Raw genomic sequence first — 23,188 nt, forward strand, 5'->3', positions numbered from 1 at the left:
GTAAGCTTATTATCAAGCTGGGAAATGAATAATTGGATTTCTCGAAGGCAAAAAAATATATATAAGAAAGAAAAATATCACCAAAGGAATTGATTTTTTGCCACAAACTCTGATTCTCTAATTCATATATTTTTCCAACACAATGCCGTAGACCTTAGAAATTATAGGCTATGAATTCTATTGATCAAATAAGCTAAGGTTTACACCATTAGGTTGAAGAGATATATGGATTAGAAAATTTGAGTTTGTGTCAAAGCATTTCTTTGTAATCTTTTTTTTTAATGAGTTTTTCATCGAGAAAAAAAAAGACATGGGCGCCATAACTTTATTAACGTAAATACAATTAAAGTTTTAGTCAAAATTAATCTAAAAATTGAAAAATGATCCCGCATGATGAAAGTTTTAAAATCGCCCAATAATTTGAAATAACATTTTTTTAAAAATATGTATACAATGTTGAGCTAAAACAAAAACAAAGTGTTCATTCTAATTTACATTTTAGGATGTTCTTTTCATATATTATTGAGATAAATTAATTAGTTTGAAATTGGAAAGAATTCCCCGATATTGGTTCAGTTTTCCAATCATTCAATCGGAACCCTAAATCTAAGTTAAATATGGCCAGAAACTTTATATGCAATGTTAGAAGTTCAACCTTTTACAATTATAAGGTTGCTCGAACCATCAGTTCTAGAAATGTATTTTGTAGATAAGTGAAAATTGACAATATTAAATTAAAGTAATAACACAAAGACGATTTTTACATTGCAATTTATTACCTTGGAAAAATAGGAGCTTCAACTGGTTCTGCTGACATTATTTGCTTTCTGCCAGACTTATCAACTACCAACAGTAACCTTCCCTCCTAGAATATTATTAAAAACAGTACAGTACAACAGTAACCTTCCCTCCTAGAATATTATTAAAAACAGTACAGTACAACAGTAACCTTATGCTATACTGGCCAGAATATTAATAACCCTATCACGATTGTGGGTTTTTTTTTTTCTAGATATCTTAAAACCGCTAATATTAGAACACTAAAACTTCTTAACAGTTTAAACTTAATAGTTGTGAACGAATTTTCCATTTTTTTATGCATAGGGTAGGTTGGAGGACAGTCAAACGGCGGGTCGGTGTTTAAAAAAAATAAGAAATGGTTCATAACTTTTTTATTAGTTAAGCTGCAGAGCTGAAATTTATATATTTTAAAAGCCCATAAAATCTAAATTTGGAACATGTTAATATTTTGTATTCTGTTTGACCAAATAATCTAAGTTTTTTTAATATTAAGCGTTACACATTTAGGTTGCAGAGATATAGAGATTCAAATATTTAAGTTTTTGAAAAAGACTCATTTTTTATTCTAATTTTTCTGAAAGTAAATAATATTTCTTTATTTAGAGTTGGTTTTAACATGGACCTGCATAAATTTAAGGTTTTATATATTGCAGGATTTAATGAAACATTTCTTTATTTAGAGTTGGTTTTAACATGGACCTGTATACATTTAAGGTTTTATATTGCAGGATTTAATGAAACTGAACACCACCAGCTTTTTGTAAACAAATGCATAGTCATTGCCAATGGTCGTCTTTATATTAACGTAATGTTTAGTGGGTCACCCTGTATCTTCAAACTGTCTTCCCTTGGCTCTACTCATGTTTAGTGGGTCACCCTGTACTTTCAATTTTTCTCCCCTTGGCTCTACTCATGTTTAGTGGGTCACCCTGTATCATCAAACTTTCTCCCCTTGGCTCTACTCATGTTTAGAGGGTCACCCTGTATCTTCAAACTTTCTTCCCTTGGCTCTACTCATGTTTAGTGGGTCACCCTGTATTTTCAAACTTTCTTCCCTTGGCTCTACTCACGTTTAGTGGGTCACCCTGTATTTTCAAACTTTCTTCCCTTGGCTCTACTCACGTTTAGTGGGTCACCCTGTATTTTCAAACTTTCTCCCCTACTGATAAATGGACCAAATATGCATTGCTTGCATCAAATTAAGAATAATTCTGGGGATATTCTACAAATATATGATTTTCAATGAATTTCAACATTTTATCATAATTTCGTTATAAATATTATCTTTTTCCAATAAATGATTAACCTTATAAAGGCTGGGGGGTCTAAATTTATGCATAACCTGAGGAGGGGGGGCGTTTAGCGCCCCCCCCTACAAAAAGGCCTTAGAGAATAGGTATAGGGTTAAAATGCATGATCATAGCTCAATGTTTCAAGGCTAGATCATAGAAGAAAAAAATTAGACTGATAACTTTAATATGGAGGGTTGAAAAAAAATGCCTTTAAAAGGGTAAAAAAATGAAAAAAAAATATTTTTTTGTTTTAAACAAATCTCAAACTGTGACACATGTCTCTTCATGCATTTTTCAAGGGCTTTTCAAACATATAGTTTTTAGATCTGCAGCTTTAGTCACAAAAAAGTTATGAGCTATTTTAGTTTTTTTTTTCACAGACCGGACTTTTTTTCATTAAAAGTCACAAAATTTTACGGTGACAGTGTCAAAAATGAGAGTGTTAGGACAAAATAAAACTAAGCCCTTGCTAATAATAATAATAATAATTATATATTCAGACCTTGACAGTGTCAAAAATGAGAGTGATAGCCAAAAATAAAACTAAGCCCTTGCCGTTTTAGGTCTCAGGGATGTACATTTTTTGAAAAATAATTTATTTCCCAAACTCATACTTGAATTCTGGAAATTTGGAATTTTTGGAAGATTCTACAACAAAAACTAAAGGGGGGGGGGGCGCCAAAAGCCTGTTTAGGGTTAAACGTAAAATTTAGTAAATTGCCAATTTCAAATGCGGGTTTCTGTACAAGGACTTGCGAATTTATGCCACAGAGTTATGCAAGAAACTGAGATCATATTATATCTTTTACAAACAGAAAAACAATAACGTTCTTAATGTTTAACAGAAAAAGAATAACGTTCTTAATGTTTAACTGAAAAACAATAACGTTCTTAATTTTTAACTGAAAAACAATAACGTCCTTAATGTTTAACTGAAAAACAATAACGTCCTTAATGTTTAACTGAAAAACAATAACGTTCTTAATTTTTAACTGAAAAACAATAACGTCCTTAATGTTTAACTGAAAAACAATAACGTCCTTAATGTTAAAACAATAACGTCCTTAATGTTTAACTGAAAAACAATAACGTCCTTAATGTTTAACTAAAGACAATAACGTTCTTAATGTTGAAGTGAAAAAGGCGGAGGGTACTGTTGTGAATCGGAAATATTAAAAAATTAGAAGAAACTTGAACTCAGGTAGATATGGTCCCAGTAATTTTCATTGAAGCAATAATAAACTTATTTTCTATAATTTCATTATTAGCAACACAATTTCGTAGATCAGAGATATTTAAAATTATTAGTCTAAGTTTGAAATATTATATGTTTACACGATAAGGTTGCACAGATATAAGGATTCTAATATTTCAGTGTGCAGCAAAAACTGAATTCCTTTCTTATACAAAACATATCACTTAAAAAATATCTATCTTTGTCTAAAAAACTATTTTTTAACAAACTTTTGGCTAAGTATATAAATGGTTACCCACAAAGGATGAGACTGAATTTTATTATGTGTGTTTTATTGCTGTAATTGATGAAATAAACGTATTTAAAAAAGCATAAATGTGCCTTGTTAAGTTGTTCTTATTGAAATACTAAATTGTATTTAATGAAGTCCCTGAAACTTTAAAACAAGGAAAGTTAAGTCTCAAGTCCGCAGACCAATTAAAAGCAATCAAGCTTCATTTAATTTACTTTGAAGTAGCGGAGTGCAGATACAGTAAGTTGTACAAGTTGTACAGTAGGCATACAGACTAAAAAATGGCTAAACAGGACAGTACATCAAATTTAAAATGGGACTGTGCATTAAATGAAAAACGGGACGGTACATAAAATGAAAAGCGGAACAGTACATTAAAAGAAAATTGGAACAGTACATCAAATGAAAAACGGGGCAGTGCATTAAATAAAAATCAGGACAGTACATAAAATGAAAAGCCTGACAGTAAATTAAATGAAAAACGGGACAGTACATCAAATTAAAACGGGACTGTGCATTAAATGAAAAACGGGACAGTGCATTGAATGAAAAACGGGACAGTGAATTAAATGAAAAACGGGACAGAACATCAAATGAAAAACGAGACAGTACATTAAATGAAAAACGGGACAGTAAATTAAGTGAAAAACGGGACAGTGTATTTAATGAAAGACGGGACAGTGCATTAAATGAAAAAACGGGACAGTGCAATAAATGAAAAACGGGTTAGGGTTTCCGCCGGAATTCCGGGTTGCGGTTAACGTACGGAAATGATCCGGAAATTTTTTCCATTTCCATTATGGAAAAGGTTCCGGAAATCCGGAATTCCGGAACGATTTTTTCCGTAAACCGGTAATTTCCGGGACGTTGTTCTGGAATTACGGAACGTTACGGAATAGTGTTCCGGAAAATTCCGGTTTACGGAACAATTGTTCCGGAATTTTCCGGAAAATGGTTCCGGAAAACGTTGAAGACATCTTAGACTTATGTAAAAGATAAAACCAGTAAGTAATACTATCTACAGAATAATAGAATGTGCGCCTGGTGTAGCTGTATTTAAAGTAATACTATAACTGTGAATTATCATGAAATAATATAAATCCTGACTGCCATGTCTCAAAATAATTTCATCTACAGAAAACTGTGGAAAGGATATGAAGACGACATGTATAGCAATCCTTGAGTCTAGTTGATGTTGTTGCAAAGCAAATAGATAAAATCACTTTTAAATTGGTCTGTATACAGTATAGTATATACTACGTAATTGCCGTGTCTCATGTTCATTTAACTATTTAGAGTCATAATGTAAGTCTAAAAGTCGTCCTCCTATTCCAGAGTTTTCTGGTTCATCACTCTATTTATATACTTTGCTCGTCTGTTTGTTTGTCCGTTAGTATCCAATAAACGTCCAAACAGCTGAACCGACCGAGCCCAACATTTGTGAGGCAACTCACATGGCCCAAGGGAAAGTTTAAAACTAGTTAAAAATTTATGAGGGAAAAAAACTCGAAATTTATTATTATTTTAATTCACCAGTTTAAAGCCTAGTTTTTATAAACTCTTATTTATATGATTCATTTCATCCCATTCTGATCAAATACGGAGGGGAAGGGGGGGGGGCATAAGCCTATCCGATGACCCTCTTGAAAAATAAAAAAAACTAATTTGTCAAAAACATGTGGGGAAAATGAAAACTGTAACTGTAAAAGAGTCAATATGAACTATAGTGAAATATTTGTGAATATATAATTGTAGAACTAAATGTGTATTTATTGTAGGTCAACTAATTAGTTTTAACTTTTAATGTTTTAACATTGCTTTTGGTGTCTAATATTGTGTTAAAATTTCAGGTTTACGAAATGGAAACTGGAAATTTTACGGTTTACAAAATGGAAACTGGAAATTTTACGATTTCCATTCCGTAAACCGGAAAAATTTCAGGTTTACGTAACGTAAATTCCATGAACATTCCGGTTTCCCTTTGATCCGGAATTATCCCGGAATTCCGGTTTACGTAACAAATTTCCGGATCATTCCATTTCCAAAATGGAAATTTTTTCCGGAAAAACAGAAACCCTAGGGAAAGTGCACTAAATGAAAAACGGGACGGTGCATTAAATGAAAAACGGGACAGAACATCAAATGAAAATCGGGACATACATCAAATGAAAATCGGGACAGTACATGAAATGAAAATCGGGACATACATCAAATGAAAATCGGGACAGTACATTAAATGAAAAACGGGACAGTGCATTAAATGAAAAACGGGACAGTACATTAAATGAAAAACGGGACAGTACATGAAATGAATCGTTTTTTTTATGTTAATGTGATGACTGCAAATCACTGTTCTATAAAGCATGAACTAAATACACTTGAAGGTATGTTCAATGTTTATTCGGGTTTATTAAGACATGTGTCGAAAAGTAAGAAGTATGGTTATCTGAAAATATGCATCCGGGTATGGAGATTTGCTTGCTTTCCTTATTGAACATTTATTATTTTTAAATATTGTGGCAGGTCGCATGGGTTTCAGCAGAAGAGACATAGAAGGAAATTGACAGAATTTTTGGATAATAAGAGAAATTATGTTTCTCAATGTTACGCGCGAAGATATCGGTTTAAATGGTACCGTTGTTTATCGACCATGTCTACAGTTGTTTCTTGTTCCTTTACAGATTTTTAAATAATAATCTTTTGATTAAGAAATATATTTACCTTGGCGTTTAATTTCTCATTTTCACTTGGATCAGTGACCTAGATTAAAGGAAATATAAGAACCGGTATTCTATGTAGATATATCTATATATATATATAAAGTTGTAATCTCTGTTTGTTTGTATATGTCCAATCATAACTCAGGAATGCATTGACCGATTTGACTCAAATTTTGATTTGGAAACTCGGGTTCTTAGCTTGGTTTTGAGATTTTTAAAGAGAAAAATAATTTACGACCAAGCGCGGTTAAACGGTGGGATTAACTATAAGTACCCTGGTTAACACTGTGTTCTCAATTGACCAATTTTACTCAAATTTTGATCTTGGAACTTAGTAAAATCCCGGAAATGTTTTCAAGTTGGTTTAAAACTTCTAAAATGGTTGTGCTTACTTTTATTGAGAAAGTTTAGATCCAGGCAAAAGCCAGGTTCCCAAACTAGCCTTGATAAAGGTTTAGAGAAACGTTGTAACAAGTTGAAAATAACTTTTAAAGTTAAGTTGCCAATCTTTTCTCGCTTTTAACAACAATTCCAATTTTGAATCTGAAAGAAATTATCATTTTCAGAGTACCATTGGAGACCCTCTGACATCCGATGGAAAATCCCCAGTTTTTTATTCCAAGATTTTCGTTTAAGCTTTTCATATGGAAACAACCAGATTTGTATTGGGAGCTCATAACTTTCATATGAGTTTCCATACTTTTCATTGGAGACACCCCCGGAGGAATTTTCCTTGAAATCCCCATAATTCGTTGTATACACCAAGATTGTCACTGCAGAGCCGATCTTTTTCAACATTAAGAACCCTTAGTTTATTTTTACAATTGGCTTTCAACAGATCATTTAGGGGTGTTTGATTAAAAGCTTAGGTCCGATAAAAATCTAGGGTCGTCGATGAAAATTTCAAATCTTGCCCAAAATTTCAAAAATTTCCGACTCTCAAAATGAATTTGAACGTTTTCTATTCTACATTTTTCAATTACTCTGCAGACAACTAGCAAACAATCAAAGTTGAAAGGAATTGTTTAAATATTTGAATTACAAAATGCATAGATTGGAACTAAAAACTGTTTTATATAAGCCCCTTATTCTTGTTTCATTTCATATTTATTTTCAATAGTTTTATTATATTTTTTGGAATTCAAAATTAAAAAATTAAGTGCAAAAAAAATTATTAAAAAATGAAAAGTTTCTGTAAATTATGACATAAGCGGTAGATATAGATAATCATATTTAGAGTAAGAAAATGGCTGGATAAGTAGCCTATGCTTGTGTCCTTGTGTGGCATTTAAGAGTTGGAGAAGAGCTGGATAAGGAGACTATACTTGTGTCCTTGTGTGGCATTTAGAGTTAGAGAAGGTCTGGATAAGTAGCCTATGCTTGTGTCCTTGTGTGGCATTTAAAGTTAGAGAAGGGCTGGATAAGTAGCCTATGCTTTTGTCCTTGTGTGGCATTTAGAGTTAGAGAAGGGCTAGATAAGTAGCCTATGCTTGAGTAATTCTGTGGCATTTAGAGTTAGAGAAGGGCTGGATAAGTAGCCTATGCTTGAGTTATTGTGTGGCATTTAGAGTTAGAGAAGGGCTTGATAGTAGCCTCATGCTTTTGTCCTTGTGTGGCATTTAGAGTTTGAGAAGGGCTGGATAAGTAGTCTATGCTTGTGTAGCATTTAGAATTAGAGAAGGGCTGGAGAAGTAGCCTATGCTTTTGTCCTTGTGTGGCATTTAGAGTTAGAGAAGGGCTGGATAAGTAACCTATGCTTGTGTCCTTGTGTGGTATTTAAGAGTTGGAGAAGAGCTGGATAAGGAGACTATACTTGTGTCCTTGTGTGGCATTTAGAGTTAGAGAAGGTCTGGATAAGTAACCTATGCTTGTGTCCTTGTGTGGCATTTAAGAGTTAGAGAAGAGCTAGATAAGGAGACTATACTTGTGTCCTTGTGTGGCATTTAGAGCCTGAGTGGTAGCTAGACTGAAAAGCTGCGCTTGTGTCCCTGTGTGACATTTAGAGTCAGGTGGATTGTGTCCTAGTTGAATTGGATAGTGTAATGGTTGTGCCTGGACTGATACAGCTTGGGGGATGAACTTTTAAGCGTACGGCATTTACTATATACTGAGTTTTCCAATCAAAATTTTAAGCAAATCGGTCAAGGTGTTACATAACTTATAAGGCGACATCTAAACAGATATTATACTAAACTTAATATACAACATGGCCGGATGAATGAGACAAAAATGTGAGGCCAGGTTTTAAAGTTAATATAAACTTATTAGAGATTGAAATTAATTGCGAATGTTTCAGCGTATGCTGCTAATAAATGTTAATACAATAATGTCTAGTCATATTTGATTAAACATGATACAACATCTTTCAAAAATACATTTTTAAAAATTTATTTTTTGCTATTTTTAGACTCACCAGACACCAACCTACGATTATTCTGTAAAGGTTCTTTTAGGTATTTTTACATTGAATCCTTAAAAAATAGATTTAATATTTTTAACTTTCACTCACCCTAGTAGATTTACCGTGATCTTCTTGAAACCGATTTCGTCTAGCTCCCCCCTCTCCTTCATTTATCCTTCTTCTCCCCCCTTCATCACCCTCCTTGTCTCTATCATGTCCCTCTGCCTCCCTCTCCTCCTTGAACCAGGTCCCGGCAGGATATCTCTCAATAGTCCTGCTTCTAGGCTTAGTAGGATACTCAAGACTCCGTCCCACTCCGGGTTTTTCAGTAATCCGTCTTACCCCTGGTTGCTCCCTGAGTCTTCCATCTCTGGTTTGCTCCGAGTGCCTGTTATAACTGTGGGATGGTTTGTGCTCCGGGATAAGATTAGGAATGGGAGAGGTTTGGTTTCGTCTCAGGGCGGATAGCTCGAGAGAATGCATTTGGATATATAGAGAAGATACAATTAGACAGAATACAGAGATTAAATTCACTTTTTTATTTGAGAAACTCTCATATATATTATTGGTATCTAAAACAACATGTTTATAATTTCTGATTTAAAGGAAAGAAGTTTTACAATAATTTATTTTAACCCTATTTGATTCATTTTGAAGGAAACAAATCAGCCAAAACTTTAATATTAAAAAAGTATCGACCCTTGCCATCTAGAATTTAGATTTAACTTTGAAATTAAATTTTAACAAATCTACATTGGATACAAATACAATGTTCTCATGGATGAAACAAACTTTATGTAGAACCGAGCTTTACAATCTATCTTCATAATAAACTAATTTTAATAAAGATTTTTTGATAAACTAATTTTAATAAAGATTTTTTGATAAACTAATTCTAATAAATGATTGTAATAAACTCATTATAATAAATGTTTTTGAATAACAAACTTTACTAAAGGTTTATTATAAACCACCTGTGCTAAAGGTTTATAATAAACTATCTCTACAAAAGGTTTATAATAAGTAACTGTACTAAAGGTTTATAATAAACTAACTCTACTAAAGATTTATTATAAACTAACTCTAAAACAGGTTTATAATAAACCAACTTTGCTAAAGTTAACTAAAATTGCAAAAGGTTTAAAATAAACTAACTTTAGGAAAGGTTTATTATAAACTAACTCTACTAAAGGTTTATTATAAACCAACTGTGCTAAAGGTTTATAATAAACTATCTCTACAAAAGGTTTATAATAAGTAACTGTACTAAAGGTTTATAATAAACTAACTCCACTAAAGGTTCAAAATAAACTAACTTCACTAAAGGTTTATAATAAACTAACTCTACTAAAGGTTCAAAATAAACTGTCGCTACAAAAGGATTTATTAACTGAGCTGCGTACTATACTCTACTTTAGGCTAATTTGTATGCTTACCCCCTAAAATAAGGGAATTTTAAAACGAAATAGAAAAAAAAAATTTCTAAAATCTAAAAAACTTTTCAGTCCAAATCAGCATTGATAAAAAGTAATCTCTTAGAACCTATAGATAGTGTAATAAGTCTATTTTAATAATATTTTTTAAATACGCTTATTCCCTAATCCCCATATTCCCCCCGCCCCCTAACAACCACCCCTCAACCTACATAATTAGCATATAAACACTATATTAACAAACATTCGGTGTCAGTTATAAAGAATAAAGTTTTGACAATATAAACCAAAGCTGTGAATTTTTGATAACAATTAAATGAATAATCTTTTAATTTACTAGGTCTGAGGCCGAATTTAAAGAATTTGAGCCGCGGTTTAAATTTAAGCCGCGGCTTAATTATGGTTGTTTTCACTTAAAATTGTATCAAATGTTTCAAGATTTAAGCCGGCGCTCAATTTAAACCGGGTTTTGGCGGATTTAAGCCGCGACTTAAATTCTTTAAATTCGGCCTCTGCTTGTTACAGGAACTGTTAACTCGTCTCTAATTTATTAGTTTATCGCCTTTTGATCGTTACATGATATGACGTCCCTTTGAAGAATAATGTAAAATAACCACCAGTTCTGCGAAGTTTTCGTAAACATATCGCGCATTTCCATCTCGAAAGACGGTAAAATTTTATATTTCAAAATAAAATATTTGGAAAAGTAAAATGTTTTTAACTTCCCTGTAAAGTAAATAATTATTACTTTTGAGATCATGATACCACCTTTTTATTTCAAACAATGAAATGTGTTAGGTCATTTTGTTGTCGTTTCAAAGGAATAGAGTCTTTGATCTAAACCCTGATTTTCTAATTACAATATCTTCGCCATGCCAATGTCGTTGACCTTTCATATTTCAAACTTTGAATTATGCTAGATCAAAATATCTAAGTTTCAAATATTAAAGATCAAGATAAGGGGTTTAGAAAATTAGAGTTTGTGGCTACGACTTAATTTCTTTAACAAAAGTATTACACCATAAGGTTGCAAAGAAAGAAAGATTATAACAAATCATTAATTTAGGAAATTGTATATTGTTTCTTTGCACATAAAACGACTTCAGATTTTCATCCAAGAAAAACATGTGTTTCTTGTAAATCAGTTCGCTGAACTAAATGGAATTAAATTCATTTTAATAGATATATTATACTTTATATTCTTTTTTAATTAGAAAGTCTATTTTTATTTTGTTTGATAAAGGAATTGAGTCTTTGTTACAAACTCTGAATTTCAAATTGTTATATCTTTGCCACCTTAAAATACTAAATATTTCAGAGTATGAATTCTTTTACATCAAATTATCTAACACCTACAGGTTGCAATTTTAGGATTAAAAAATGTTGGTTTGTGGCTAAAGCTCAATTCCTTTAGTGTTATATATTTCTGGGATTTTAAAAATATATTTGAGTTTTCAGATGTGATTCTAATTTTTGTAAATTAAGATGTTATTAATTGTTCATCTCTAGCTCTCGGCACTAAATATTATATTGACATTTTCCAGATATATGACTGTGTACAATTCAATTAGGTTTTATAATAATATTAATAATAATAATATTAAATAACTCAATTATTTATATATGAAAAATATAATGTTGGTCATGTATCATGCTTTGAAATAATAATAAACCGTGGATTTCATTCCATTAATGTCCTGCTAACCATGAAGACAATTGATCATAATCTATAAAAGTTTCTTGAAATCTTTGATTTGATTTTTTAATGGAATTTGATGGACATGTTTGTGGGAATGAAGGAAATTTTTAAGAACAAAGAAAAGTTTTCATGAACAATGAACAAACGAGTTGGAATGTTTGGATAGATAAAAAACAATCGCTTTTTTTACTGAACGGGAACAAGAATCGTTGGAACGATCTTGAAAAACTATAATTTTTTACTGAAAGAAAGAATTTCCCAAAAGATTTTGAAAAATTAACGATTTTTTTCAAACACAATTTTTAAAACAACGATTTTTTTAACAGACTCCTGAAAAATGATATTTTTGTCGAACAAACGATTTTACTAATCAACAGTTAAGTGAGAAAACGAACAAAATAGATGGAAAATGAACAATAATTTTGAGAATGAACGAACTAATTTGTTAAAGATTTAAAAAAGAATGAAATATAGGTCATTTACGAACGAACAAAGAAAATAAAAAAAAACGAATGGACCCATCTCTAGACTAACGCCCTGTTTTTTAAGATATTTTTTTCACAGTTTGAACATTATTAAAGGATTAGAGTTGTATGCAAATATAATGACTGTAGAACTTTATACGACTATATATAGAGGACACTAAAGAGATAAGAAAACTTTTATAAACTTCCCAAACTAACCAACATCAAGACACATAATAATTAGTTAAAAGCGAGTCAAACATTAAATAATTACATGAATGGAATTACTTCCTAGAATATATTCTACATCAAAATTCATTTTAAACAATCAAAATATTAGATTTTTAAAAAGTCTAAGAAAAAGACTTAGGAATTACTTAAAAGTATTAATTGCAAAGTTCATTTAAAAAAGTAGCTTGAAAATTCTATAAAATATTGATACCTGGAGATTCCACTGAAACCGGAGAGAGGTTTAGGGTTAAAATGATTAGAAGTATACAAACTAGTAGAATAAAACCAACTACCCAGCCTACTACCTATATATATATATATATGTCTACTGAACTGACCCCTTTTAATCTGATTTTCAAGATTGAGGCCAATTTTAAAATAAATCTACGTGGGAAGGATTTCGGGGAATTTCCGCGGATTTTCCGCAAAATTATTACTTGGGTACAATTTCTGATTTAATGGGCACAACTTTAGGCTTGTTGACCTAAAAATGACAATTTTATTTTCTCCAACTGGAGTTAGTAAATTTGGTTTGATTAAAGATAATCTCCGTTTGCACAATTTTGTATCCCGGTCTACAGACTTATTTGTAATTTAAATTTAAATTAAATTTAGAAAATCCGCAATTTTATTTTTGAAAATAATCATGTTGCCTGAAATCTAAGTTTAAAGAATCGATCAGAGGAAGTATATATATTTTCTTTTTTTGCAATGGTGAAAATAAAAAATCGCCAAAAATGACATAGAGAAAATGATATTTAAATATGCAACTTGATATACAACAGGATATTAAAAAGTATTTGAAAATCCCCCAGAAAACCACAAAATAAAAAATATCATTTATCTTTACATTTTTTACAAAGGCCACAAACGGGGTAATATGTCAGGTGTCGCAAGAAATGTTGACTCGATTGGTTCAGCTGTCTTTTTTTTTTGGGGGGGGGGCCAGCCAACACATACGGATTAACAAATGAAAAGATCATAAACAATAAAAATGGAAACATGTACAAATTTTTAAAAATAAATCACATTATAAGAACTGTCGTTATAATTTCAATTGACCCTCCATTTTGGGAAGGGTATCCCCAATTCACAATGGTACCCTTTACCCTTTATCTGATTGAAAATGTCGAAGATATTGTCTTGTTTTAATCTTGAAAAAGTGTTAAATCCTGACAAGATATTCCATTATTTTCTGTTAGGTACCGTTGTGAATTGTACACGCAATTCCATAAATAAAAAGTCGATTAAAGTTACGTCTAATGATCCCTTTAATCATAAAGTTACGTAATATAATCCCTTTAATCATAAAGTTACGTTTGATGATTCCTTTAGTCATTATGTTACGTCTAATGGTTCCATTAATCATTATGTTACGTCTGATGGTCCCTTTAATCAAAAAGTTACGTCTGATGGCCCCTTTAATCATAATGTTAGGTCTGATGGTTCCTTTAATCATTAAGTTACGTCTAATGGTCCCTTTAATCATAAAGTTAGTCTAATGGTCCCTTTAATCATAAAGTTATGTCTGATGGTCCCTTTAATCATTATGTTACGTCTGATGGTCCCTTTAATCATAAAGTTACGTCTGATGATTCCTTTAATCATAAAGTTACGTCTGATGATTCCTTTAATAATAAAGTAACGTTAGATGATCCCTTTAGTCATTATGTTACGTCTGATGGTCCCTTTAATCATTAAGTTGGTCTAATGGTCCCTTTAATCATAAAGTTACGTCTGATGGTACCTTTAATCATTATGTTAAGTCTAATGGTCCCTTTAATCATTATGTTACGTCTGATGGTCCCTTTAATCATAAAGTTACGTTTGATGATCCCTTTAGTCATTATGTTACGTCTGATTGTCCCTTTAATCATTATGTTACGTCTGATGTTGTCTTTAATCATTATGTTACGCTTGATGGTGCTTTTTTTAATCATTATGTTACGTCTAATGGTCCCTTTAATCATTATGTTACGTCTAATGGTAATCATTATGTTACGTCTAATGATTCCTTTAATCATTATGTTACGTCTAATGATCCCTTTAATCATTATGTTACGTCTAATGGTCCCTTTAATCATTATGTTACGTCTAATGGTCCCTTTAATCAGTATGCTTACCAGACTTTCTGTAGAGGAGTTTTCTGAATCAATGTTGGAGGGAGGAAGGGCAGATAGTAAACTTTGATATTTCTAAACATAATATTCCATTAATCAAAATATTTTCACATGTTTAAAGGGGCTGTATGGGTGACATAAAGGTAATCAACCTTCCATTCGCAATGGTACCCTTTAAACCTTTGTATGTTCATCAAAGATAGAGTAATCCGTACGTTTAATTCTGAAATGGTGTTAAAAAATTCCTAGTCCCAAAAGTCAAATGCCTCGTAAGGATGTTTGATTTAAAAAGGCAGTTTAGCTAATTCGTTTAACGATTTCTCTCTTTAATAGAAAGTTGAGCCAATCTTCCATGTTATATTTCTGTACTGACGAATGAAAACTACATTAAAACATTTATCATTCCTATATAAGAATGGTAAAATGTGTTCCTAAGGTACCAGGGTAGTTTTCATCCAAAGTTCCTTACTTAGTAAGTTGTCGTAAAACGACCCTGGTACCCGGTACTTTAATGAATGAATAGATTCCTATGATTAATTAATAAATACCTAGATGGGATGAAAGGATGAATACCTGTGAGTAATAAATGAATATCTGTGATAATTAAATGAATACCTGTGATGAAAGGATGAATACCTGCAATGAATGCATGCAGCATGAGTACATGTAATGAATGAATGAATATCTGTGATGAATGCTTAAATAAATGTAATGAATGCATGAATACACGTAATGAGAGGATGAATATCTGTGATGATTGCTTGAATAGCTGTAATGAATGCATGAATACATGTAATGAGCGAATGGATATCTGTGATGAATGCTTGAATACCTGTGATGAATGAGAATATTTTCGTCTAGATGATCTTGATGGGGAAGATAAAGATTCTCCAGATTCTCTAGATATATTGCATTTAGATTTATTTGTACTTTACAATAATATATGTATATTTAATGTATATACATGTATTTGTATTGTATATTGTATACAAAAAAGGCAATTATAACATTTTGGAAATCCCAGAAATAGAGAAGGAAATTACTTTCATGTTCAAAGGATTTAGCTGTTGCCACAAAATCAGGTTTTTATTTCCAATCTTTGCGATACAAATATCGTAGAACTTTAATTTTTCAAACTATGGATTCTGTTTGATCAAATAATCTAACGTTGAAATATGAAAAGTGTACACCATCAGGTTGCAAAGATAGACGAATTAATAACATTACTGAACATACAGCTGTACAATCTGACCATCTATGTACAATGTACATAGTGCATACTGTAACGGAGTTCAAAGTGCATATTTTTAACAAAGAATGTCAGATCATGGTTGGAATCAATTATTTCTGTATATGGGAACTCTGCTGGGTGTTTACATAAACTAAAACTCCTTTTTTGTAAAATTCACAAACGAATGTAACAGATTCTTTAAGAATTGATATTTGTGCTTTTATGAATAGTTAAAATGTATTTATATGTTTGTATTTTTTGTGAACATCCTGTGAGCGCTGTGTATTTTTAAGTATAGACTCAAGGTTAAGGTTACGCCTTAAACCTAACGTTGAAATCTTGGAAAGATGATATTATCAGTTGTAGCTAATCTTCGAGCAACTCAGGAGTTCTAAACCAACTCTGTACCATCAAAAGGGGATTTTATTGATATTCTAAAATCAGAATAGAGGTATCATTTTCGGACCAAGTCCTGAACTAGAAAGTTCGTCTACACCTGCAGCTTCTAGCAGCTCCCTTCAGAAGCAGCCTTCTACGGTTCTGCTCCAGACAGCTCTAAAGGTTCATCTACACCCACAGCTTAAAGCAGTTCCCTACAGAAGCAGCATTCTACAGTTCTGCTCCAGACAGCTCTAAAGGTTCATCTACACCCACAGCTTAAAGCAGTTCCCTACAGAAGCAGCATTCTACGGTTCTGCTCGAGACTGCTCCCTGTTCTGAAGACTCATCAATTCCAGCAGTTGAGAAGCTCCCTAAATCCCCCCACAGAAACTGACTACACAGTAAAAACGCTCCTATATATTCCGTAACAAGTTTTTACCAATAAACATTTTTCAACCCCCACCATGTATCATTTAGTTAAACCTAAGGTTTTAACAATACCTATGAAATCTGACCATTTTTAAAGAAGGTGCTCCAGCCTGAATCCCCATGTCTATATTTTCTAGAATAGATTTATATTCGTAAATAAATAAAAAATTACTCAATTGTAAGTACGCTGTAAAAAATTTAACTGCTATCAAAAAAAATAATTTTAAGGAACAATATTTGTGCTCACTGACATTGATGCATCTTCTATATATAAATTTGGCTTTGGTGTCTGGGTGTTTGTTTGTTTGTATCCAATAAAGTCAAAACGGCTGAACCGATCGGGCCCAAATTTTTTGTGGGACATCACGTGACGGTTTACGAATGATAAAAAAATGTGTTTTAAAGGTTTTCAATTTTGTAAAAAAATTAAAATTTTTGAAAATCCGCGAATTTTTTTTTTAAAATCCGCGAAATTTGTTCTTCTTTGTTTTAAAATGTAAACAAAAAGAACATGTTCACAATTTAAATATAAGCCTAGTTTTTTAAATTTTTTTGTTTCAAATTATGAAATTGTTATTTTTTACCTTTTTTTCTTTTACTTTCATTTTTATCTTCATCTTCATTTTCTTCTTTTTCTGCACTCACTTCCATACTTCGACTTGAACTAAAATCTAAAAGAATTATATTATCAAAATATCCATAAAAGTGCTCTGAAAATTATGTCTGTAATAGTGAATACAAAGGATCGCGCCACTAGATCAACTTCGTCAGTTTTGCTTGTAGCCATTGAACCATATACTTGCGTAAGGACATGGAAAGAAGTGGACTCAAAGAAGTTCGAATTAAGATTTCGATTCTACTGGAGACCACTGGAGGGATTTCATTTTCACTGGAGAGGGGTTTGAAAAGTCAATATTTTCAATTTGAAACTTTACGCAGAGTGATTTATGATCCACTGGCCACCAACTAAATGGGGTAAGGTTCGCCATATTGTAAAACTTCAAGAGACCAAAAAAAATATCTTGAATTATAAGGGAAGGCTATATTTATCAAAATCTTTATCACACCTGCAGAAAATTTTCAGATGCGCTTTCTTTAGTTTCAGCAACGTTTTTGAGTTTAAATATATTTATGCGTCTCATTAAACATAAACACAAAGTTTTTACTGATTCAACAACTGCTCTGAGTTTCAACAACTGAATTAATTATGATCAAAACTTTAAAACTGGTTTGAATAATTTGCAGATTAAAAATACTTGATTTTCATGACCTCCGACTTTTCAGTCACAGGCAGCCGTACATTTGAATCCGATCCGATCTGGGTCAACCTTTCCGGTCCCAGTTTGTACTTCACCGCACGGACATTGGACTAATAAAGAAGACAATTAACGGGACTAGCCGGTGCAACAATTGGTTCACGCGGTCAGACTTTACTCAAGCGCGTAACAATGGGGAGGAAGGGGCAGTGCCCCCCTTATAGAACTCAGAACTTTCACACTTTTCAAATCTTGAACTCAAGAGTATTGCATCTTGAAATATCTCAAAATCTAATGATTATTTAATTACTGACTCATTATACTAAAACCATCTTAAAATCACCCATTAACCTACTTTGTGATATTTCAAGTTGCAATACTCAGTCATAACTTTCGTTGTAAAACAGTTTAAGAATTCAACACACAAAATATTAATCTTAAGTAGAGTTGAAAAAATGGTTTGAGTTGTGCTTTTTTGCGAGACGCGGCTGGATTTTTTAAAGGCCCTAAATATACCATTTAAAAAAGTAGTTTTGCCCGGAAGAGTCAAATGTGGTGTTACGGAAGGGGAAACAGTGGTGGCTCATGGCTGCCGGAAGCCTGCAGGGGCGTAGATAAGGATTCTGCAGGGGGGGTAAACATTTTGAATTTTGCGGCGAAATTTTTTTACCCCCCCCCCCCCTAGCAAAATATCATGATGTAAATCAAATTATTGGTTTTAATTGGGTTGATTTGCATTTTCCACTCATTTCTTGGATTTACAAACTTAATCTAATAAAGGCTTCATTACATACACCTTTCAGCTTTCACCTTGTTTTATATCTTTCATTATAGTCATTCATTTTACATTAACTACAAAGATCTGTAAAAAAACTGAATTTATTTTATTTTAAAGAGAAAAAGATGTTACTTTTTTAAATCTTTAGAAAAGCTACTCTGCAAAACTTTGAAAAAATGTTATCATTACTCATTGTCAAATTTTCTTGTCGTCAATGTATGAAGTAATAGTATGTTAAGATCTTAACGAAATCTAATGTTAAAATGACATTATTTAGAAGTAAAAATGTTTCTTTTATTGTCCATACCCTTTTTTCTATTAAAAAAACATCTAATTTTAATGCCATTGACTATTACTTTAGAATTTAGAATCATTTAGAAAATGTGCACTTGTTTTCGTGCAAAGGAACTGAGTCTTTGTATCAAACTCTGATTTTCTAATACCTACATTTTTTCCACCTGTTGGTCGAAACCTTTGATATTTCAGACTTTGATTTTTTCATCTAACAGAATTCATAGTTTGAAATATCTAAGGTTTACGGCATTTGATTACAAAGATATAGAGATTAGAAAATCATATTTTGAGACAAATTCTCAATTCCTTTAAAAGATATTCAATTTTAAAATCAACCTTTTTTTAAAAACAAAAACAAAGTAACAACTCTCTCCTCCATTAAAAAGTCGGCGCAGCTTGGTGATTAAAAACTTGTTAAGAATGTCTTCATGTTTGATTGATTTTTAACAAGTTGTGTGTGAGTGAACTGATGTAACCGGAGTTTACTGTTTAGGCATCTGCAAAATGCCGCAAAAATTTTTACTATCATGAAAATAGACGTGTTTACACAAGTACAGATTAATCAATAGGGAATGTATTTTTTTTTTTTTTTGAAGGGAAGTGGTCAAGGAAACTTTAACTTGTAGAGGCAGAAAGTGGAGTAACCCCTGCTATTCAGGGCCTGAATATATGTTCAGGGGTAATGACCTCCAAGATTCTAGGGGGGGGGTTTAACCCCAGGATTCTAGGGGGGGGGTATTTACCCCCAGGATTCTAGGGGGTGGGGGTAAATAACCCCAATAACCCCCCTTATCTACGCCACTGGCAGGGAGAGAAAAAGAAAGACAAAAAGTGGATTAAAAAGGAAGTTTAAAGTGTCCACATTTGATATTCAGATTGAGTTATCGGAATAAAAGGTATACAATTTTTAAGTTTTCAGCTCAGTTTATCTAAATCCTTTTGCAGGGAAGAGGGATTATCATTTAAAATTACATCGGTCGATCTTAAATTTCTTTTGATTCTATAATCTTACTGAGAGTTGAGAGTAAAAATGATAATACCATGTATTGTGTACATACATCATATTTACAGTGTACAGAAATTAATAATAATATTACTTATAAAAACAGTCTAGTGTCTTTAAATATGCCAACAATTGTTTTACCTTAATCCTTTAAAGTATCTCTTGTCTGCTGTATAATCAAAAACCTACATTTTTCCTGAATGAATAAAAAGAATTAAATGTTTACATTCTTCTATTTGTTTCATATTTTGTTAATTTTCAATTATCATGTCATTGTCAGACGTTATTTTATTCTAAAATGAAGGAAATTTTGTCGAGGTTTCGTGAATATTATTTTGTTTCGAGGTTGTGTGATAACTTTATATGTTGAGGTTTTGTGAATTTTTCTAATTTTCGAGGTTTCGTGAATAATGTTTAAAAGTTTTGTAACTTTGATTTTCCTTTCTTGTAACATTATAAAACTTGTTGCTTGAAGATAACTAACAGGGGCGTTTACAAAGGAGTTTAGAGGTGAGGTGGGGGGGGGGGATTTTCCTAATTCATTACTTAAAGTTAATATCGGCGAATACATGAATTTGTTGAAGAGATGGCCGAATCTTTTCTTTATTTAATGATAAGAGACTAAAAATCCCCCCCCCCCCTCGGAGATTGGAGGTTTTACCTTTCCAGTCCAAATGCCCCCCTCCCCTTGCAAAGTGTGTATATGTAGCAAATATCGTGTAAACATGATATTCTGTAAAACTGCAGGACGTTGTACATTATTAACAATTTATGATATGTACTTATACATAATGATATTATTCATTGAAACGCAGTTTCAATTGAAAACTGTGCGGTAAATATGTATGATCATGATCATGTGATATAGATAGCGACGTAGGAATTGTAATTGCGTCAATTCATGTTACCTTGTGACATAAGATATTAAAAAGATTAGTTTATAGAGTAACTCCGTACTGTTTACTGCACTGCGGTACAGTAAACCTAAAACCCTGTTTCTATAAATAGATAGGATCGTTCCTGTTCATTTGGGATCTAAATATAGCTTGTTCTATAGCTAGGCTTGTGTCCCTTTGTAGCATTTAGAGCACTGAATTGTCCCCCATCATTTTGGATCCATATATTATATAGCTTGCTGTATAGCTAAGCATGTGTCCCTGTGTGGCATTTAGAGCATTGTATCGTCCCCATCATTTGGGATCAATATAGATAGCTTATTGTTAGCTACGCTTGTGTCCCTGTGTGGCATTTAGAGCCTGGGATTCAGTCCTTGTAGAATTTAATAGCGGATGGATTGTACCTGGATAGATACGTTTAGAAAACTTGTTATGGAGTAGGTGTTTACTACATATATACTTACAAGAACACCCTCCCGCCCCCTCCTCCCCTTTCTTTGAATAAACCGTGTATAGCGTAATCTTAATCCATTTATATGCATGCATAAATCTATAAGCCTTTTCTATAGTTGGTCAAACGGTTGGACCAATTTGGCTACGTTTTTTTTCAAAAAGCCATTAAGTTGAACTAGGGAAAAAAATTAAGTACTTTTGGAAATTTCCCGGGCAATGCTAAAATCAGCTAAAATCAAGGTTTAATAAAAAAAATCAACAAATTTAGAGATTATATTTAGGATTATTCAATATTCATAAATTGTGAACAAATACTTTTTTTTACCAGTTTTACACATAATTGTTAAGTAATTTTATAACGTCATAGCTCGATTTTAATGCACTTGCACATGTAATTTAATACCTGTTACATTTTCCCAATGAAATCCTTTCATTTTTTATTTCTTTGAATTTAAATTTATTAGTAAATGAATTAAAAATGGAAGCCGAAAAAAGGAATTTTTCATTTGCTTTTCTTTTCTTTATTTGAAAATACCTGCAATACACTGCATTCTCCTGTAATACAACTATTCAATTAAAAAAGTAACGATAATACAAAAAATAAACGAGCAACAACAAATAAAAAAGAAATGGAATTTTTCCGATTGCGCCTATCTAGAATTTTTTTATACAGAATGATGATATAACACTGAATAAGTTAGGAAGGGGGGGTCATTGAATTTATAGATAAACTTTTTTCCAACCTCCACTCAAAAAGAGGGGGGGGGGCGTCGATAAAAACTTTTTTTACAAATGTTTTCTCCAAGACTTGTGCATTGCTAGACTACTTAATACTTATCCAATCTATTTATCTAAATTAATTAGCTAATTGCAAATTGTTTACTAAACAGTTTCTAAACTTGGAATATTTGGTTATGTTTATGAAGTATTCATATCTTCATCTTCCTGATATTGCTGACATAACTCACTACATAAACTATAAACGAATTCGATATCGTCTTTTTAAATAATTCTTAGATTTAGTGTAGTGATACCTACTGAGAAAGATTTTTGTCTGCTAAGGTTACAATTTGTTTGTTTATGTTTTGACTGCATACGGTTGTACTTAGTAAAACAAAAAATTGTTGTATACGAACTATAGTAAACTTTTAAATATAGTCCATCTTCACTATTCTTCTTGCGGAGACATTATAAAGACACATAATTGGAGTCCTTTACCGCTTTTCATTAAATAAACTCTTGCAAACATAATACTATTATGGCTTTTGAAATCAGGTATTACAATGCTAATTTATAACAAATACGATACCGAATTTGTCACTGAATTCCCATGTTTATTGGGACACCCTGTATAATGTAACTATGGGCTGAAATTTTAGCAGATTTTTGTGTAACTTTTAATGGGAACGTTAGCAGTAAATGACAGGGGACTGAATTCAGATGTATTTGTTTTAGCAGCTTCCCGGTATTTTAACCGATTTTTAANCCCCATCATACTTCAACATTAACAGGGTTGAATTACCGTTGCAAAGTAAGGGTAAATGTAGACAAAAATATAACTCCTCCTCTTTATAAAAGTCTAAAAGTTGCAGAAAAGATGGAAAAAGTTTTTATTACAAAAAATTTATCTATATCTCTGTGTCTGACAGTTTTTAATTCCCAAATTCAGTTTAAGAAATTTAACATGTATTATTATTTAAAAATAAAACATTTAACTGTAGCAATTATTTCAGGAATTAAACGTCTGGAGAGAAAAAAAAAATCGAAAGCATGGCCAGTACTTTTTCAAATACAACTTGTTAACATTCAAGAAACTTTA

General features: G+C 31.9%; 2 protein-coding genes across 3 annotated transcripts; both read right to left on the reverse strand.

Moving 5' to 3' along the window:
• Positions 1–775: 775 nt before the first annotated feature.
• LOC111715404 (uncharacterized) lies at positions 776–9,520 on the reverse strand. Its single transcript, XM_023490714.1, has 3 exons — positions 8,810–9,520; positions 6,302–6,340; positions 776–865 (listed from the first exon to the last, which is right to left on the reverse strand). Exons 1-3 carry the CDS (start codon positions 9,182–9,184, stop codon positions 776–778), a joined length of 504 nt encoding a protein of 167 aa, XP_023346482.1. The 5' UTR covers positions 9,185–9,520.
• Positions 9,521–12,632: 3,112 nt separating this feature from the next.
• Positions 12,633–20,231, reverse strand: LOC111715406 (uncharacterized). Of its 2 annotated transcripts, XM_023490718.1 has the most exons (7): positions 20,162–20,218; positions 17,960–18,058; positions 17,274–17,360; positions 16,762–16,822; positions 15,481–15,547; positions 14,652–14,723; positions 12,633–12,833 (listed from the first exon to the last, which is right to left on the reverse strand). In XM_023490718.1, exons 3-7 carry the CDS (start codon positions 17,338–17,340, stop codon positions 12,723–12,725), a joined length of 378 nt encoding a protein of 125 aa, XP_023346486.1. In that variant the 5' UTR covers positions 17,341–17,360; positions 17,960–18,058; positions 20,162–20,218; the 3' UTR covers positions 12,633–12,722. The 2 variants fall into 2 exon arrangements, with proteins under 2 accessions (XP_023346486.1, XP_023346485.1); XM_023490717.1 differs by lacking the exon at positions 17,960–18,058 and having other exon boundaries at positions 20,162–20,231.
• Between the last annotated feature and the right edge of the window lie 2,957 nt (positions 20,232–23,188).

Source organism: Eurytemora carolleeae, unplaced genomic scaffold (assembly GCF_000591075.1).
Source record: "Eurytemora carolleeae unplaced genomic scaffold, Eaff_2.0 scaffold1777, whole genome shotgun sequence".
NCBI lineage: Eukaryota > Metazoa > Arthropoda > Copepoda > Calanoida > Temoridae > Eurytemora > Eurytemora carolleeae.

Coding starts and splice junctions, on each gene's coding strand:
- LOC111715404 (XM_023490714.1), bottom strand. CDS start 9,184: ATGCATTCTCTCGAGCTATCCGCCCTGAGACGAAACCAAACCTCTCCC. Junction 6,341..8,809: donor ATCACGGTAAATCTACTAGG/GTGAGTGAAAGT, acceptor CCTTTAATCTAG/GTCACTGATCCAAGTGAAAA. Junction 866..6,301: donor ATGAGAAATTAAACGCCAAG/GTAAATATATTT, acceptor ATAATATTCTAG/GAGGGAAGGTTACTGTTGGT.
- LOC111715406 (XM_023490717.1), bottom strand. CDS start 17,340: ATGGAAGTGAGTGCAGAAAAAGAAGAAAATGAAGATGAAGATAAAAAT. Junction 15,548..16,761: donor AAAATGGTCAGATTTCATAG/GTATTGTTAAAA, acceptor CAATATATCTAG/AGAATCTGGAGAATCTTTAT. Junction 14,724..15,480: donor AATATTCTCATTCATCACAG/GTATTCAAGCAT, acceptor TATTATGTTTAG/AAATATCAAAGTTTACTATC.